Source organism: Vespa crabro, chromosome 1, assembly GCF_910589235.1.
Source record: "Vespa crabro chromosome 1, iyVesCrab1.2, whole genome shotgun sequence".
Taxonomy (NCBI): domain Eukaryota; kingdom Metazoa; phylum Arthropoda; class Insecta; order Hymenoptera; family Vespidae; genus Vespa; species Vespa crabro.
Genome location: NC_060955.1, coordinates 23,669,577 through 23,688,906, shown reverse-complemented (window position 1 = coordinate 23,688,906; position 19,330 = coordinate 23,669,577). Strand labels below are relative to the sequence as shown.

Sequence of the window (19,330 nt, the reverse complement as noted above, 5' to 3'; positions counted from 1 at the left end):
GAGAGAAAGAAAGAGAGAGAGAGAGGAGTTTGCGGCAAAGGTGACGAATTCTCTATTCGATCGTATCGTCTTATTTAGTTCTTTGCTCCCGAAGCAGATCGATCGATTCTACTTTTCAAAGTTTTCAATTCTACTTTTAGATTTGTACGTTGAAATTTCTTATTTAATTAATTGAAAATTATTCCCTATTTAAACGTTCTTTTTATATATATAATAATTACGAACGAGTGAAAAAAAAAAAAAAAAGAAAAGAAAAGAAGAAGAAGAAAAAAAAAGGAAAAGAATTATTGAATTTACTTTTCCGTCGTGATATTTTCTCCTTTTTCTTTAAAACGTCGATTTTCATCCAATTAATTTCCTATTTTTTTTTTTTCTTTTTTTTTTTTCCCTTTTTTTTTTTCTTTACGTACGAAGAGGTGATAATTACGTGAAAGTGATTTCAATGTGAAATTTAGAAGAAAGAGAGAAGCATTGAAATTATTATAGGTTTTGATTCAACAATATTTGCGTGTTCGAATAAAACGATAATTTGAAAATTATTTCTCGAATAATTATGAAAATGATTGGAACATTGGTAAAATGTAAAAGATTAAAAAGAAAGAAAGAAAAAAAAAATTTATCGATCATTTTAGCATATATATATACATATATATTATTAAACGTTGATTTTTATTGTAAAAAAAAAAAAAAAAAAGAGAAGATCGTAATTATCGATCGAATTTAAAACGTGTTTGTAGATCGCGTTAAGGATAAATCGTCTGGATAATAAATTTAAGTAAATTCGTTGATATACAGGATCGAATAATAATATCCTTTTACGAAGATATCAACGGAGAGTTTTTTTATCCGTTAAAAAATGTGGGGACAAGGGAGAAGGATCGAACGTGAATTTTTGTTAATTGCATTACAATTTTTTGGATCAATATGTACGTCCAAACTTCAAGATCTTACGATCGACAATCAATTGGTGATCTTGGCGAACGGTGAGTGATCGAACGAAAGAGAAAAATTTATCTCTGAAAAAGAAAAAAAAAGGAAAAGAAAAAAGAAAAAAGAAAAAAAAGAAAATATTAATTATCTTTACGTTTGTACGTCTATGCATTTTTGTTTATCTTTAGATTGTTATACCAGAGTATCCATTGGCACGAAATTACCAGATAAAGATATTTTCTTTACTATTAAAGTGAACAGTATTTCTGATTGCGAAGAGGAATGTTCGAAAAGACGAAGTTCTTGCGTTGCGTTTGGCTACGGGTAAGTTCGTCAACTATTTGGCATGAATTTTATTTTATCCTGAATTTTTTGTTCTTTTTTTTCTTTTTATGTGAAAAGTATCTTAAAAACGTCGAATCTAATCGTCGAATAAAATTTCATTACAAAAGTTCGATATTATTATTATTATTAATATTATTATTATTATTATTATTATTTATTATATCTTCTTTTCTTTTCTTTTTTGGTTCACAGAATTAGCCCAAAAGGAAACACAAGTTGTGAATTGAGTTCAAAAATGCCAAATCCAGAAGATCTGCAAACAAATTCGGATTACGATGTTTATTTGCGTACAGAACGTTTACCAAATTGTGAACCTGATCGACTTTATAAAACTGGAAATAGCGGAAATCAAAAATCGATGAATAATACAAGAACGAATTCTAGATTTTCTGGTGGTCTCTTTGGATCGTTTTTGCCAAATATTTATCAACCTAACAGGTAATAATTCAAATAGAAAAATCTATTTATTGATTTTTATCAGACTATCATTAGATATGGTATGAAAAAATTATATAGTATTTATCTCTTATATAAAATTATATAGTATTTATATCTCATTATATCAGATAAAATTTGATTGCATTAAACAAAATATTTTTTTTTTTTTTTTTTTTTTTAATATAAAGAAATTATATAACATATATAATAACATATATACATTTGTTTATTTAAAGATCTGAAAATAATGGGAAAAGACAAAACACGAGTCAACAATCGTATTTATCATCATTCGATGACGAACAACGTATCATAGACATCATTAGAAACAAGAATTATGGTTCAAGACCGAAAATTCCAATTAACGATCAAAAATATTCAATTTTTGGTATAAACAATGAATCTAAATTACCGACTGATAAAAAGCCACAATTATTGGGTAACAATTTCGGTGAGAAAATTTATTTCGAAAAAGGATACGAAGATTTATTTCATTTTGATAGACCAATTATTACAAAGGATGACGTATATCGTCCAGTGACATTGATTTATCGTCCGGCTTATGATAACGTTTGGCAAAACAAAGATTTTCAAAATTATGGAAATAAACCGATAAATGAAATTTATTCAAAACCAGTAACTAATATTTACGAGGAATGCACGAAAACTTTGTCGAATTTCCCAAATGATAATAACAAAAAGGATTCTTATAAAACCGACAAGGATAATGGCATGATCGTTAAGAATTATCAGATATATCGTACGACCACAGTTATACCTACGAATGAACATAATTATCAAGTACCTGTTAGATGGAAACCTATTCAAAATGGAATAATTCAACAATTTCGACGTAATCAAACACGTCCTTTCGTCATTAACACGAACGACGACGTTTCCATGGGTACGAACGATTATAAAAATTTTATGAACGATTATAACAAGAAATTTCATGTTCCAATTAACGAAGAAAATAACTGTGAGTAATAATTTTTCTTAATACATATATAACATATATACATATATATACATATTATTAATAAATAGTTTTAGTTATTAATAAATAGTTTTAGTTATTAAATAATAGTTTAAGTATTACACACATGTGTATATACTTTATCTCGATTATTAATCGAATTTTTAGATATTCATCTCGAATGAAAAAAAAAAAGAAAAAAAAAAAAGAAAAAAATAAAAAGAACGTAAGGTCACATTAATAGAAATTCTCATGCTATTCATAATTTAACAATAACGTGCAACATTCACGTCACTTCTTCGCGGATCGACGTGAGATCAGCGAAATAAATCATTCCACATTTATCAAAAAGCGTTCATTGATTAATCATCTCAACGTGAATAGTTTGAGCCTAACGGCAATGACATAGATTTTAAGCTTTATGTCAATTAAGCCGGTGTTCATTCGTTGTTTTCCGGTGCACGGAGTCTTATCGTAACGACAATTTACTTTTTATTACATCACGCAAAAAGTCTACGTACAAATCATATTTTATAATCGTCGCCGACGTCGTAGGAAGAGATAGAAAAAAAAAAGAAAGAAAGAAAGAAAGAAAGAAAGAAAAAAAAAGCAGAAGGAAAAAAGGAAGTAAACTAAGAAATGCATTTCTTTTTCTTTTTCTTTTCTTTTTTTTTTTGTATCGAAATATATATGCATTTCGATATATAGATCTATAGATCATATCGAAAATCTATCGAAAGCTCAATCTAATAAAAATAAATTTAATTCTCCCTTATCAATTGCTTATTTTAGTAGATCTTTTGATCTATAGATCGTATCATAAGGACTTATCGAATTTAATAAAAATAAATATAAAAATAAATAAATGAGATAACGTGGAAAAGAGAAAATTAATTGTTTACCAATTACATCGACCTTTCTAAGATCTTTCGATCTTATAGATCGCATCGTAAAAAAAATTGAATAGATATCTAAAAAAAGAAAAATATTAACTCGTTCCAACTTCCCAAGCATTTAATAGATCCTTCGATCTGTAGATCATATCGGATCAAGCTTATCGGATCTAATGAAAAAAAAAAAAAAAATGAAAAAAAAAATGAAAAAAAAATGAAAAATGAAAAAAAAAGAAAACTATGAGGAAAATAAAATAAAGAAAAAGGAAATAAAAATCATAAAAATGTGAAGAAACATTAATTACATTGTTAAAGGATTAAATAAATGTTCATAAAAAAAAAAAATAGTCGATATAGTATATCGAGATTTGATTTAATCGAATATCTTTCGATAGAACGAAACGAAGAATTCGAAACAATTAATTCGAAGCGCAACGAGAAATAAGGGGACACTCGAAAGTAAGAGCGTCTCATGGTGATGGATCACGCGAGCCGGAAGTCGAACGTCCTGTAACGTCTCGCCATTTATTTTTCTCCCTTGTGCAACGTGCATTCCTGATTTGCCATGACACGATTACACGAGAAACAGATGCACCATCTAGAAATTTAACGGACATTATTTTAAACGAGATCTAAAAAGATCAGCTATCAAAAACGGAAGAGAACAAATTCGAAAAAAGTCACATAAGATGTCGTAGCGTTCTCTCTCTCTCTCTCTCTCTCTCTCTCTCTCTCTCTCTCTCTTTCTTTCTTTTTTATTAATGGTGTAAATAAGAGGCGCGGATTTTAAATAGCGGAAATACGAATTTGTTAAATTCATCGAGCTCGATAATGGACGAACTCGACCTGGCTGAAATAATTGTGCTAGTGTAGAGTGACCTTGACAAAACATCGAGGACACACACGATTCCGTCCCTTCTAAATTGACGTCATTTCTCTTAATATGTATATATGAAAAATTATTCACCGACATAAGATTTAAGCGGGAAGGTAACGAAAACGGAAAAAGAAAAAGGAAAAAAAAAAAGAAAAGATAAAACATATTCGACGATATTAAGGATTTTTAACGAAACAACGTATCGTTTTAATCATTTCTTAATCGAATCTTTTGCCCTTTTTTTTCTCTTTCTTTCTTACAAAAATCATTAACCAACAAGTCTGACATGACATTAATGATGACGAAAAAATAAAAAAAAAAAAAAAAGAAAAAGAAACAAAAAGACAAAACATTTTCAATAATATTCAAAAGATTTCTTTTTTCTTTTGTAATATATTTGTTAATATGTCTATTCTTTGTTTCTTCTTCGTAATTAATCGAAATAAATTTTTTGATTGCCATTAAAAATTATTGACAATCGTCAAAGCCAATGGAAATTAGATTTTTCGGCGAAGACAAAGTTGCCGATTGCAATTGCGCACGTGCGATATGTAGTTAGTAAGAAAGGACGAAAAAAGAAAAAAAAAAAAAAAAAGGAAAAGAAAAAAAGAAAGAAAGAAAAAGGAAAAAGTAGAAGGACGGAAAGAAAAATAATAATAGTAAGTAGAGTCATTAATGATCATGTAACACCAAAACCCCTCCCCCAATATTTACGGTGTAGTTCCTCCCACTATTATTCCCACGGAAACGTTCACTTTTCTATAAAACGATGCGAGCTCGTAATTTCTCCGTTACTTTTTGTACGATTTTCTATTCGCGCCGCTTCTCGTTTCTAAAAAGGAAAGAAATGATCGAAACGACGATATCGAAGTGCCAATAGTATTTACTCAAACGTATATGTGTATATATATATATATATATACATATGTATGTAAAAAAAGAAAAAGAAATTAAAAAAGAATTTCAAAATAAAAAAAAAAAAAGTTATGTTCGCGATATATGAAATTTTATGAGATAATAGAAAAAGTGATCGATATTAATAATTCATTTCAAAATGAATCCTATTAAAAAATTGTTCGCTTCTCGCTTAATTTGAGATCGATTAATTATTTGATTAAAAAAAAAAAAAAAATATATATATATATACATATATATATAAAAAATGAATTTAAGTGGCAAAAAACGATTATCAATTTTTGTGTTAATTTTATTCATTCGAACTTCCGTTCAAGGTTCTGTAATATTAATAGAGGATGCAGTTGAAGATTGTTCGCGTAAGTTTTTTTTCGATGAAGCTACAACCTCATAGAACGTCATTCGTTCATTTGATTTATTTATATGTTTATAATTAATTGATTAATTATTTTATTAAATAAAATCAATCAATTAATAATTAATCAATCAATCAATTAATTTGATGCAGCGTGTTACCGAAGACTTTTAACTGGCAAAAAAACGGTGCAAGTTTATGTAAGAAGAGCGGTCGAGTGTCAGAGATTAGATGAGTGTCATCGTGCCTGTGATTACGAAAAATATTTCATTTGCGAAGGCTTCAATTACAGGTAATTAACAAAAATAAATAAATAAATAAATAAATAAATAAAAGCTATAAAAAGAAAGATTCGCTTCGCTTAACATTTAACACGATTATTCGTAGAGTTGACATAGTCCGGTGATCTCTCTCTCGCGCGTATTTGTACGTAAATGTTTGGAATAAACGTAAAAAAAAAAAAAGAAAAAAACGAAAAAAATGAAGAAAAAAACAGAGTATACATATGCACAAGTGCATGACCTGTCCGATTGCATCATGGATAATTTGATCGCATCGCAAGCGCACTGTGACACGCTTCTTGATTCGTAAACAATTGCATACGTTGTTATATATATAAACAAACGCACATACACACACATATATATGTATATATTATCTTAGACATAGATATATACATATATATATATACCTTTGTTAAATTATAGGTATATTGTATATATTACTTGTAGATATCTACACACACACACACACACACACACACACACACATATATATATATGGATATATGTGTGTGTGTATGTATAGACCATATGCAAAATATATCTTTTTAATATATTAATATATACATCGAAATTATAATAAATGTTTCTGGATTGATCGCAGACGAATGGGTCCTGGATCACGTGGTATGTGCGAGATGACGTCAGTACCTTATTCGCGTTTAAACATTCATCGAGATTTTCAAGCAGATCCGCAATGTGATTATTATGAAAAAGATCCTGATTGTCTTCGTGATACAATATCTCAGCCATCTTGGCCTGGCCCTTATCCTTCTGGATCAGGACATACGTATGTTCCTGATCGAAGACCTTCCAGTGATATACCAAGACCCATCATTCATCATGATCAAAGACCGATCTATCAAAAAACTGATCCAGCAAGACCGATAGATTTACCTAGACCACAGATAGATATTAGATCACAGGTTTATGGTGGTCCTTACGAGACACACGGTGATCCCTTTTTTCAACAAACTCATTCTCCCCATGGAAGACCAATCGACAATTTCAATGGCAATGGTTATTCTTATGGGAGACCATTATTTCCAAGGCCAATGTATCATGGTCCAATTGATAGACCTTATCTTCCGAAGTATCCCGACAGAAGAGTCGATTATAATGGTCCTTATAATGACATAGGTAAGTAATGCAATTTTTTTTTTTTATAATTACAATTAACTATACAAATGTTTCTCGATTATGATTCTTTATGAAAAATTAGAAATTAAACAAGAAAAACAAAAAGAAAGTGTTCATTTTTAAATGCAAAACAAAGAATTACCAATCGACGAAATATTTATTGTCACGTTTGGGGATTGAAAAAAAAAAGAATGTATGAAAAATATTTGAAAAAAGAAAAAAAAAAAAAGAAAAGAAAAGAAAAGAAAAGATTAAAGTATTAATCATTTATAGGAACGAACGAGATCGGACCATATTCGTCGGACCGTCGGAAAGATCCAAAGGATTGGCAAGTTTATGGTAATGGAATTTATGGTAGTTCGTACGGATACGATACGAATTACGTCAATCATTTCGATATACCAAAATATTATCCGAAAAATCCGATCGATGTGAAACCAACGAGACCACAAGAGAACGATCATTTCTATGGTGAATTTTATAATTACGGGGGTGCCTTTGGTTACGGTGACAATTATATACCGGCTGATAGAGATCAGCTTTATGGTGGAACAAAGAAGGAACGACGATGTACCGTGAGAGCTGGTGCTGGATTTAAACTTGTCAGAGATGTTATTAGAAAGACATATTTAACACCAAATTTGGAGGAATGCGAGAGTCTTTGTTTGAACGAGAATAATTTTCTTTGCATGACTTTGGCCTACAGGTGAGAAAAAAAAAAACATAGAAAGAAAAAATCTCGGATCCCTCGATCGAGGGATTTTTTCTTTCTATTTTTTCTTTCCTTTTTCTTTCTTTCTTTTTTTGTTTCTTTTCTCTTTTTAGATACAACGTCGCGGCTACCGATCCTACGGACAATTGTCTACTCACCGAGATCTCTTACAGGGATTTAAATTTTTACACGGACATAGAACCCAATCGTGATTATGATATTTACGCTATAATCGGCGATCCAAAGACTTGCGATATGATGGCCCAACGACATCATCATTATCAGAATCATCATCATCAGAATCATCATCATCAGAATCGTCATCCACCTGATGGTTAAATAATTTGATAAAATTATTAACATAATGAAATTTTCTGTTTCCTTTTCCTTTTCTTTTTTGGGGGACATTTTTTGTTTCACTTTTAGAATGCTTCTGGAGAGTAAGAAGTGGCTTCGGTATGCCATCAGATGTTATAAGGAAATCAATTTTTGTCGATGACCTTGGCGAATGTCAAGTCGAATGCACAGTCTCACGAGAATTCACCTGTCGGAGTTTCGCTTTTAGGTATACGTATAAATTGATAATTAGATTTATATTATAAATAATATTAACACTTTTTTTGGATCATTAATAAGATACGGATTGGGAGGACTTCCACAACGAAATCCCTCAATGAATTGTCATCTAAGCGATTGGCCAACCCAAGAAATCAATCCAACAACAATGCCCGACATGGACGGAGCCGAAATATACGAACGAGGTAGTTTTGGACGAGGTTGCGAGCCTTATCCCTTTCCACCATTTAAAATCGGTGGACAAAGCAAATTTCCACGTGGAGAAGATGGTACGAATTTGCGTTATTCACTTTTGGACAAAAAAAAAAAAAAGAACAATTAAATCGATCGGAGATAAAATCTAGACAATTTTGTCTCTTGTTTACAGTATGCTATTCCAGTTATCACAAACCGTGTAGATTAACACCGTATTCAGTGATGTTGGCGATAAACGTTGACTCCGAGTCTGAATGTCGTGAAAAGTGTTCGAAAATGCGACAAAAAGATCCAATACCATGCATGTCCTTCAGTTACAAGTAATTATTATCTAATGTTTAAATAATATAATAAAAGAAATATCATTGCAAATACTTATCGTAATACGAATTACAAAATAGAATTCGAGCTGATAGGGGCGATCAAAATTGTCTTTTGAGCGACGTATCGATAAGAGATTTAAGACCAGGATTGGATTATGCCTACGATGATGATCACGTTCTTTATGCTTGGAAGGACCTTGAACCACAATGCATGATCACAGGATATTCCATAGATGATAATCATGTTTTTGGTAATCAAGGAAATGGTAATGGAAAACCACTTTTACCTTTGCCAACAGCTAGACCTGATTTAGGCCCTGGCTCTGATCAATCCGATGGGATTTATATTCCGGATCCTAGACCATTTTATGGGCATGATATATCTAGACCATTTAACAGTGTTTATCAGCATGGATTAAGACCATACGATCCCGATAGACCTGATCCACCAGTTAGACCAACAGATGATCGTCCTTATAGACCACATGGTGGTCATGGCGATTATGAAGGTGATTACGGATATATGGAGCATAATAATTTTCATGGCTCAAATGGTCAAGACGATACTTTCCCACCATGTAAATATAATTTTTAGTTATGTACATATACATATATGTATGTATTTAGATACATACATACATGTACGTTTTTTTTTGTTTTCTTAGCACCAGATTTTGCAACCTTTCAACATTACACCGTAAACGGTTACCCATGTAAAAAAGATACGAAATGCGAGAGGAACGATGTAGCTGGTTTTTGGTCATGCGAAACGGAAGGAGGAGATGTTGGTAGTTGGGATTACTGTTGCGAACCTAACCATCATTGCGGTTACTCTCAAGGATTTCATTATCCATGGTAATTATGGCAAATTTTATCCTATTATGTTTCATGTAAAAGAAACTAACAATAGTAGTAATAATAAAAATAATAATAACAATGAATTTAATATGATAGGTGTTACGTGGGTTTGTCCGACGATCAATGGAGACCGTGCAGCGAGAAATATTATCCTTATTTACCAAGTCCACGACCGATTCAACAGGACGTCTATCATCATCATCATCATCATCATCATTATGGCGATTACAATGGTGATGATCACGGGGATCGTAACGATATAAATTATTATTCTAGACATTGGCCTGTGACATACCTTCACAGAGAACCACCACCAAATTGTACGGACTCCTTGGCATCTGCAAATGATAAAAAAGATCATCTTTTTAACGGATCGTCGATCGTACAAACGAATAATGATAATTCACAAAATGGCGATCGTACCGTGAGGTTTCAAAGTCATGGTGCTAGAAGACGTCTAGTATCTCGTACCGCCGACATAGGGAATAAGAATCGTTACGATGATAAAGAATACAATGGTCAACTCTTCTTCAAGATGGAAAAAATTGGTACAAAACGATTCACCACTGACGACGACACAGAACGTAATGCCGGAAACATTGAAAGAACGTTTAAACTTAACTCGAGCCTAGCGCGTTTTAATTCAACGGCGATCGAAGCGCCATTCGTCACGAAACAACGTGGACGCAATCACTCGGAATGGTCGATAAAAATGGTCACACCTTTGCCACCGTCGGTAATAACAAATAATGAACGATATAAAGAATTTTCTGCTCTTAAATCGTCGAATAATTTCACATCGATTTTTTCTAATGACACTAATGATTCTAACATTTCGGAACTGATAGGAACTACTCATGGTTTCGTTGTTAAAGTGAATTGAATACACGTGCATATATATATATATATATATATATATATGGGTGTGTACATATATGCAAAATTTTTGGTTATATTAAATTTCCACAGGCAGATATTCTGTAATGTTTTTGTGAAATAACTTCTACTTGCCTTCGATATTTTTGCATTTATATGTATAATATCCGATCACTAACTTTATTCAGTTTTGTGTTCATTAAGAAAATGAATATTATTTTAATACGATCGACATGATATATATATATATATTTTTTTTTTGATTACTATTTGCTTTAATTCACAAAAATTAAAATATGTTAAGTTTATATACATTAAGGATGATTTTCATTGTACTTTTGTGTTTACTAATAAAAAAAAAAAAAAAAAAAAAAAAAAAAAAAAAAAATACCTTTGGGTATTTGACCAAATACACTTACGTTAATTCTATTCACGTTGGATTAAAAATAAAATGATACGAGAAAAAAAAGAAAAATGCTAAAATATATCTCTCATTCTTGGAAATAAGTATAAGTAAGTAAATAAATGAAATATTGCATATTGCATATTCCTGCATAATTTGTGTTTAACATTTATCTATATACATATATACATATATACATATATGTATATATATATATATATATATATATATATATATATATATATACGACTTTCGAATAGGGATATCTCTTTTTTTTATTTTTTTCGAATGGCAACAGAAGGCGCCACATTCAAACTTCCGTAAATGACAATATCATATTTTCTTCGTTTTAAACGTACACGATTGTAAATTAATACTACTCGATACTTGTACCAATGAAATTCATTATGACAAATGATATTGTTCAATAATTTTATACAAATAATATTTACAAATAATTTTTAAAAAATAAAACATTTAATATGTAGTGAACAAAATCAACATACCAGATGACGCCATCTTAGTTAACAGTTAACGAAGAGCTCCTATTGAAAAGACTGTTGCGCGTTTCTCGTTTGTTCTCAATGGAATTAACATCAATTGACTCCGTAAGAAATATTTAAGTTTAATTCTACTTTCGAGAAAAAAAAAAAAAAATAAATAAATAAATAAATATATAAAATAAAAAAAAATAAAATAAATAAATGAACTGTGAAAAGCCTAAAGTGCTATCGAGACGAGCATATAAACAAGCTTTTGTTTCCTAATTGCATAATTATGGATCTTTACGGTGTCACAGACGCCAAAAGGGCCGCTTCTTTTTGAGACAGACAGTAGCATTTTCGAAGTAACTTGGAGGGAGCTTGGAACTTGAATGATTTAAAACTTCATGGATTTATGTTGACGTGAAAAAAATCGTGAGTATATTTTATATCTATGTATATATATATATATATATATATACATACATATATATATATATATATATATATTTATATATGAATGTATATATATGTGTGTATATTTAATTTTAATTGTTATATATTATCATGAGATTAAAATTAATTAAAGATATTATAAGTAATTCCAAGATGCCGAAGTCACGTACAGTTTCACGATCAATTACAAGTAATAGACCGCTTCATATGACTTTGAACTTGGAATGTATAGAAGAACCACTCAGTGAATCTCAATTAAAACAAAGAGAAAAATTACAAGAAGACTGCAATAAGGTATAAAATATATATATATATATATATATATATATATATATATATATATATATCCGAAATATCATCATAATTTGAAAAATATTTCTGTAATAATAAATCTAATGAATTAAATATTTATAAGGTTGCAACTACATTGGAACAGCTAGTTATGGATCATGGTGGAAAAATGGTATGTCAGTCTGGAACTGTCAATGGATATCAATATACACTGTATGTATTTAATATCATTAATCGTTAGAATCTGAATATATTAATTTCATTCGTTTATAAGTTCTCATTTGTATATTTCGATTCATTCAGTCCTCCTAATACGTCCCAACCAATTGTAAAGAATACACAACCTTTGTTAAATGTTGTAAGTATGATGTAATATTAATGTTTAATTAAATAAAATTTATGATGAGTATATATATATATATATATGTGTGTGTGTGTGTGTGTGTGTTTTAAAGAATCAGAATAAAAGCCAGCAAATAAAACTTAATATGGTAAATAATACGAATGGAACCCAAGGGAATATACAACTTGTTGTGGATCCAAGAGTTGGAGTTATTCTAGGATCTGTTAATCAACAACAAGGTAGCAATTTATATAAGAAGCATGATTCATTTATAATCAACCTAAAAAGTTTTGTTATAGGCAATACAACAACAACAACAGCTTCACCAACATCTGTGTCAGCACAATCTCAATCAGAAAATGTAAGACAATTTGAATTATCTATTTCTCCCTGTAGAAATAGAATTTAATGGGATTAATATTTTTCTGATATAATTTTTCTAGTATAAATATACTAGATCAGGACGTCGAACGAAAGTTCTACAGGTACAGCAACAACCTGATATCATAGAGGAGGTATATTTTTAAAATATAAACATCTTATGTTTCATTATTTTATTTATTTATTTATTTATTTTTTCTTTTGTTTTCTTCCATTATAGCCTGCACCGCTTCCTGCTCGTGGTCGACCTAAATCCAACACTACAACTCATGTTGTTACTTCAAGTGAGTAATTTCAAGCAAGAATCATAAAGTGAGTTTATATGAACAAAATTTTTTCTTTATATATTTCCAAAACCAATATAATTATCGTAGCTACTACTACTCCACAAGGTGTTACAAATCTAAGAATAAAAACCGTGAACAAATCTCAAGGAAATCAAACGACATTAAGATCTAAACCTACAGAACAGACTAGTATAGGTGGCATATCAGTTGGAATAAAAAATACAGGTAAAAATAAATATATTCTCAATTGATCAATTTATTTGTAATATGAACAATAGATCTACCATGAGATATGTTATAGCTTGTGAGCAAATCGATGAATCAAAAAAGAATCTTCCCGATGGTAGAGAAATTACGTTTAATAAAATGAACGGAGGTAGAACTTTTCCTTCGTTAGTTGTTGTGGCAAGACCAAATCTTCGTACAAAAGAAATAATACCACAAGTAGCGTTAAAGGAAAGATCAGAGCTAGGTATTATATATGAGAATATTTACGTTCAGTTGTGATATTTAACACTAATGAAAATTTTCACAGATATCAAAGTAAAAGGTGTACTTATGTATTCTCCTACAAAATTTGCTGAATGGTTAATCCAACAAGGTCTAGTTAGATCGGAACAATATTGCATATTGCATAGTACAACTTATCAAAGAGTAAAACTTAAATTAGGAATGTACAGCGATCAAGGTACATTCCCATATTCCGGAGGATACGTTTGGATCTCTAATTGTTGCCCAGATCGCTTTATCTCTATCTTTTCTGGTTCAATTTTCCAAGGAGCACCATATACTCCTACTGTACTTTTAAAACTTATTTATCATTGGGCATGTCAAACCAATGTACAAAATGTAGTTTCTTGGGTTAAAGTTTCAAATATATACGTAAAAAACTTTTATACGAATTTACGTAGTGCGTGTACAGCTGCTATATGGGATAAAAGTCGAAGAATGGGTGGAAAAAATTCTATGATACAAGTTGGTGTTATCAGTTTAGGTACCACTTCGCAAGATGGCAATTTACGTCAGGTAAAAATATCATTTTCTTTTTATTTTTTATCAACCGTCATATAGAAATCTCCAAAGTGAAAATATTGTTTGATACTTTTTTTTTTTTTTTTTTTTTTTTTTTTTTTTTTTTTATAGGTAAAAGTTGAAGTTCTTGGCGTTTTGGATATGGCAACGTTAGATTTAAGATTACGTGCTTGTGATCCGGTACAAGATGGAGAAAGGTCTTACAAGCGAAGATTTAATAATATCCTTCATCCGTTGAAAGACTGGGTTCATACGGATTCTAAAATTATGACTGACTTTACGGTTGACAAAAGTACTCTGCAAGAGCTTGGTTTTGCTAATGTAACGCAGTCAGCATTTTGCGATCAAAATCCTAGAAATTTCATGAGCAATTATCACGTAATGGAATATTTACGAAAAATAGTTCCAAGAATGTTTCAGAATACATTGAGTTTACTTAGTAGACAAATGATACAACAATTTTTGGATGAACTTGTTTGGAGAGAAATGTACGGTGCTACTGCGGCACGTGCATTTGACAATATTATCCTTCATATATCTGAACAAACGAAAATAGATTCTAGTAAGTTAGATATAAGGATAAATATTTTATGTTAATATAATGTATAAATAATTACGCATTTTATTATTTTAGGTGATTGTATGTTAGAACGTCTTGCAAAAATTGCAGCTAATCCATTTCAAGATTGGTCTTATTCAAAAACAAGTCCTCCTCCGTTAACTCCTATGATAATGTCGAAAGATCAGCCACAGGCAAATCCTGAAATAATAGTTCAAAATATCAAACAATCAGAATCTCATTTAATAAAACCTGGTCCAAAAAGAGGAAGGAAAAGAGTTCTATCTACACGACCTAGTCCAGAGCCAGAAGTAAAGAAAAATAATTCTGATACGAAAATTATTAAGGAAAAAGAAAGAGAAAATAAAACTGAACAAATTCAACTTCAAAAATGTTATTACGCGACGATGGATGGTGATAAAAGTTTATTGTTAAAAGAGAATAAATCTTCGTTATATTTTAAGGTAATTTATTAATTAATATTAATAAATTATATCTTAATGAAACATATTTGACCAATATATTATAGCTTTATTATGATACATAATTTAGTGCTTCCTTTGCACTGCTGTAATGCGGTCTAATACTGAAATAATGGAACATATGATCAGTCATGTGCCACCCCAAGTCCCTGATCAATCAGAATTTCCTGTATGCCGTTATTGTTGTACAGCTTTTTCTTCTACACATCAAGTAGTTACACATATTTCAGAAGCTCATAGTACATTTGGTAATTCTGACGGTGACATGGTTGTTTGTGCCATATGTGAACAAAAATTTGGTGAGCTTTATTGTTTTAACAATATAAAATTTTCAACAATGAGATATTAACATCAAATTTATATACGTGTTATCTCTTTATAAACGTTCCAGGAAATAGCAATTTATTGATTAATCATTTAACGGCGATGCATTGTCCTTCGGAAATGCCGTATCAATGTGATAACTGTGGTTATCGAACATCTAGTCACAAAGATGTCATAGATCATTATTATCAAGTTCATGAGAAGGGTGAAGGTTTACAATGTCCTTATTGTTTAAAGGTTAATACAAATATAAATTTCGATCAACTCGATTGCATATAAATATTTCAAATAAATATTACAAAGTAATGTATTTAATAGATTATAGAATTTATTGTCGAAGGACAAACGAATGCGTCTAGTATACATTCATTCTTTCTCCATATGCAAAGACACATTGTAAGGAGAGAACAAGGCCGTGGAAATAAATGTCCAAGATGTTGTTTATGGTTTAATCAAAAAAGTTCATTGAAAATTCATCAAAGAGAATTACACGACTCTGTTACCAATTCAAGTAAGCCCATTATATATAATTACAGCTATTTTTTTGTTTTTTTTGTTTTTTTTTTTTTTGCATGTATACATTTACGTACATGTGTATCTAATAATGGTTGTTAAAAAAATTTCTTGTAGAAGTTATATCATATTCTACAAAGGAAAATGAAATAATGATACCGAAACAGCGACCCCTGATAAGACGATTTGACGTAGAAAGTCCAGTTGCTGAATTACCAAAAGATGAATATGTCAAAAAATGGAGTACAGGACCAATTTTAGTAAATGCTTCTACAAGTCACTTACCGTGTCAAGAATGCGAAGAAGACATTGACGAACAAGATCATTATCCGTAAGAATATATCATTTCATTTTTAATATAATCATTTCTAATGCATTACTTCACGGACATGAAACATACACCATTCAAACGTGTGTATATAAAAATTATTAACGATTATACGAGCTTCTTCTCTTTTGCCACAAATTTTGAGGGATATCTCACAGTACGAAACTTTTACTTCACAAAAAATCAATGAGAACAAAAATAATTCTTGATTTTGATGTACAAGGTTTTTCATTTTAATGACGAAGCTTTAATAATTTATCGCGTTTCAAAGTTTTAAAAAAGATTTTTATTTATGCATAAACTATTCTCAGAAAAATATTATTTTTTAACGCGATTTTCTTTTTTTTTTTCCAAAAATTCGAAACCGATACGCGATAGATTAAATCTTCGTCTTGAAAATTGAAATCTTGTTCGTTTAAATCGATCAAGAATTACGCGTATATGTTCTCATTGATGGCGTAAATCATTAAAAAAAAAAATAAAAAAATAAAAAAAAAAAGAGATAAAAAACTAAGCCTTAACAAAAACAAGTTTAAAAATAAGGAAAAATATTTTTCTAACAAATGATTCATTTCTAACTGCAGCGGAGAGCAAAGATGTCAACAGTGTCGTTACGTAACCTGTTGTTGGCGCGCATTTAAAGAACATTTACAACAAATTCATAACGAAAGGCCAAAGACCAGTTCAGTTGTTCCATCACCGCTTATAAATATCCCATTAGAAAAAAAAATGCAATGTCGTTGTGGTTATACGACAAATGACGGCAATCAATTGGGTAAATACAAAATACATAATTAATTAATCCCAAAATTATAATGATACTATATGTAATAATATTCCTTTTGATTATTATAGCTGCACATTTGATTAAATGCAATAAAATGACGGCTTACCCTATCGAAGAATCAGTACCATCTGATGGTATGTTAGATAGCTTAGGTCTCGTTCCTAAAAATGCATCTGATACTCCAAGTATTAAATAATTTGTAAGTACAGTAATATTACTTTTTGCAAATATATCAAAAGCTTTATAAAATGTTTTTTTTTTTTTTTTTTTTTTTTTTTTTTTTTTTTTTTTTTAATATTAAATATTAAATAGATTTATCAAAAACTTATTATTTATAATATTCTTATTAATTATACAGGAAATTTTAATTATGGAAAGAAAGAAAACTCGTTGGAAAAGAAAGGAAATGTGAGAGTGAAAAAATATAATTGTGATTGTATAAAGTATGAAAGAGATACAAACGCGTGTTAATCATTCTGATTTACAGGACCTTGTAGACAATTATTGTAAATGATTAATTTTTGTTAACGAAAGTATATACAAAGGTATGCTTCAATTTTCAAATAAACAAAACAAATTTTTTCTTAATCATGCATACAATTCCAAAATTTTAACGAAACTTATTGAAATATATCATATAGGAATATCTCAACTATAGCATATAAACATATTATCGATATATGATATGTAGAAATATAAAACCTGTGTAGAACAATAGAGATTACTATAGTAGAATGTTTTAATAAGACAGAAAAAGAAAAAAAAAAATAACAATAATCAAAAGAAGTATTATTATATAATATTCTGTTCTTTCTTTAAGCTTTTGTGAATTGTTTTTATATATTTTTACAAGACAATGATTATATTAATATATGAAATAACAAAAAAAAAAAAATTACTGATCTTTTTAATAATCTGCAATTATAACTTTCTAATTAGCATTATTCATATTCTTCGCACGATTACATACATCTTTGTTCATTTCGAAATTGTTTTTTTTTTTTTTTTTAAATCATAAAAATCGCAAAAAATATAAATCTCTTTGAACGGATCTCTCTCAATATATATATAATTTTTTTTCTTTTTTCTTTTTTTCTTTTTTTTCTTTTTGCTTTTCAACAAAGTTTACGAGATAAGTAAGAATTATTTTTCGACTGAAATAACGACATAATGTGTTTTATTCAATTTTTATTTAGCAATCATTTTTCATGTATGAATAATAAATGTAGCATACATATACTTTTTAGGTGGTCAAGTGTGTATGAATATATAATACTAACTGACGGAATAAAACGTATATAGACTTGTTCTTCTTCCAATTTAAAATCTTTTAGTAGATTCTCTTGATTACTTTGAATGAATTTAACACATAATAATCCGTCATTCTTCACTTACCTCTTTTTTCTCTCTTTTCTCTCTCTCTTTCTCTCTCTCTCTCTCTCTCTATATATATATATATATTTCTACTAAGCTATGAACATTTTTTATGATTTTTTAATATTTTACATTTTTTTTGTATTTTTTTGTAATTTTTTTTCATTTTCAACTTTGTCTGTTATCAAGTCAACACTAAAGAACACATTTATTAGCAAGAACTCTCCAAAGTTAATCGATTGGGAATTACCAGATATATATATAATATTGCTTATATTCTAATATGATTAAAAATTAATAAAACTTGCAATATATATATATATATATACTATAGTATGTATGTGTATATATATATATATATATATATACATATACTACCTAGATATAATAAAAATTATAAATTATAATAACAACAATTACAAAGTCGCAGTACCTCTATGATAATTAAGAAAAAAAAAAAAAAAGTAATCTGAATTATTGAACTTTAATATATCTCTCTCTAATTTGTTATTATCTTCACTTAAAACAAAATATTTGGTTTTGATAATCATTCTATATTGAAATTTTCGAATTTGGTTATAAGTACTGTGTATATGTG

General features: G+C 29.3%; 2 protein-coding genes across 8 annotated transcripts; both read left to right on the top strand.

Annotated features, from left to right (window-relative positions):
* LOC124428391 lies at positions 1-10,833 on the top strand. The gene is made up of 15 exons (XM_046972352.1): positions 1-40; positions 796-983; positions 1,119-1,254; positions 1,468-1,713; positions 1,950-2,692; positions 5,883-6,021; positions 6,615-7,150; positions 7,424-7,856; positions 7,976-8,196; positions 8,289-8,427; positions 8,499-8,707; positions 8,806-8,953; positions 9,035-9,534; positions 9,622-9,811; positions 9,911-10,833. The coding sequence occupies exons 2-15, from the start codon at positions 857-859 to the stop codon at positions 10,695-10,697; spliced, it is 4,554 nt and encodes a 1,517-aa protein (XP_046828308.1). The 5' UTR covers positions 1-40; positions 796-856; the 3' UTR covers positions 10,698-10,833.
* Positions 10,834-11,605: 772 nt separating this feature from the next.
* On the top strand, positions 11,606-18,984 carry LOC124425809. 7 transcript variants are annotated; one of them, XM_046966753.1, is made up of 20 exons: positions 11,606-11,701; positions 11,893-12,010; positions 12,185-12,325; positions 12,447-12,535; positions 12,626-12,680; positions 12,778-13,026; positions 13,109-13,180; positions 13,267-13,330; positions 13,421-13,558; positions 13,635-13,805; positions 13,869-14,359; positions 14,477-14,927; positions 15,000-15,388; positions 15,477-15,705; positions 15,798-15,967; positions 16,049-16,241; positions 16,361-16,574; positions 17,156-17,346; positions 17,427-17,557; positions 17,717-18,984. In XM_046966753.1, the coding sequence occupies exons 3-19, from the start codon at positions 12,185-12,187 to the stop codon at positions 17,552-17,554; spliced, it is 3,435 nt and encodes a 1,144-aa protein (XP_046822709.1). In that variant the 5' UTR covers positions 11,606-11,701; positions 11,893-12,010; the 3' UTR covers positions 17,555-17,557; positions 17,717-18,984. The 7 variants fall into 7 exon arrangements, with proteins under 7 accessions (XP_046822709.1, XP_046822700.1, XP_046822689.1 ...); XM_046966744.1 differs by having other exon boundaries at positions 12,175-12,325; XM_046966733.1 differs by having other exon boundaries at positions 12,165-12,325.
* The last annotated feature ends 346 nt before the right edge of the window (positions 18,985-19,330 follow it).

What these genes read in the sequence shown, in the direction of transcription:
- LOC124428391 (XM_046972352.1), top strand. Translation starts at nt 857, where the DNA reads ATGTGGGGACAAGGGAGAAGGATCGAACGTGAATTTTTGTTAATTGCA. An exon ending in TGGTCCTTATAATGACATAG is followed by an intron (nt 7,151 to 7,423) that starts GTAAGTAATGCA and finishes AATCATTTATAG; the next exon opens with GAACGAACGAGATCGGACCA. An exon ending in CAAGGATTTCATTATCCATG is followed by an intron (nt 9,812 to 9,910) that starts GTAATTATGGCA and finishes TTAATATGATAG; the next exon opens with GTGTTACGTGGGTTTGTCCG.
- LOC124425809 (XM_046966753.1), top strand. Translation starts at nt 12,185, where the DNA reads ATGCCGAAGTCACGTACAGTTTCACGATCAATTACAAGTAATAGACCG. An exon ending in CGACTCTGTTACCAATTCAA is followed by an intron (nt 16,242 to 16,360) that starts GTAAGCCCATTA and finishes AATTTCTTGTAG; the next exon opens with AAGTTATATCATATTCTACA. An exon ending in GACGAACAAGATCATTATCC is followed by an intron (nt 16,575 to 17,155) that starts GTAAGAATATAT and finishes TTCTAACTGCAG; the next exon opens with CGGAGAGCAAAGATGTCAAC.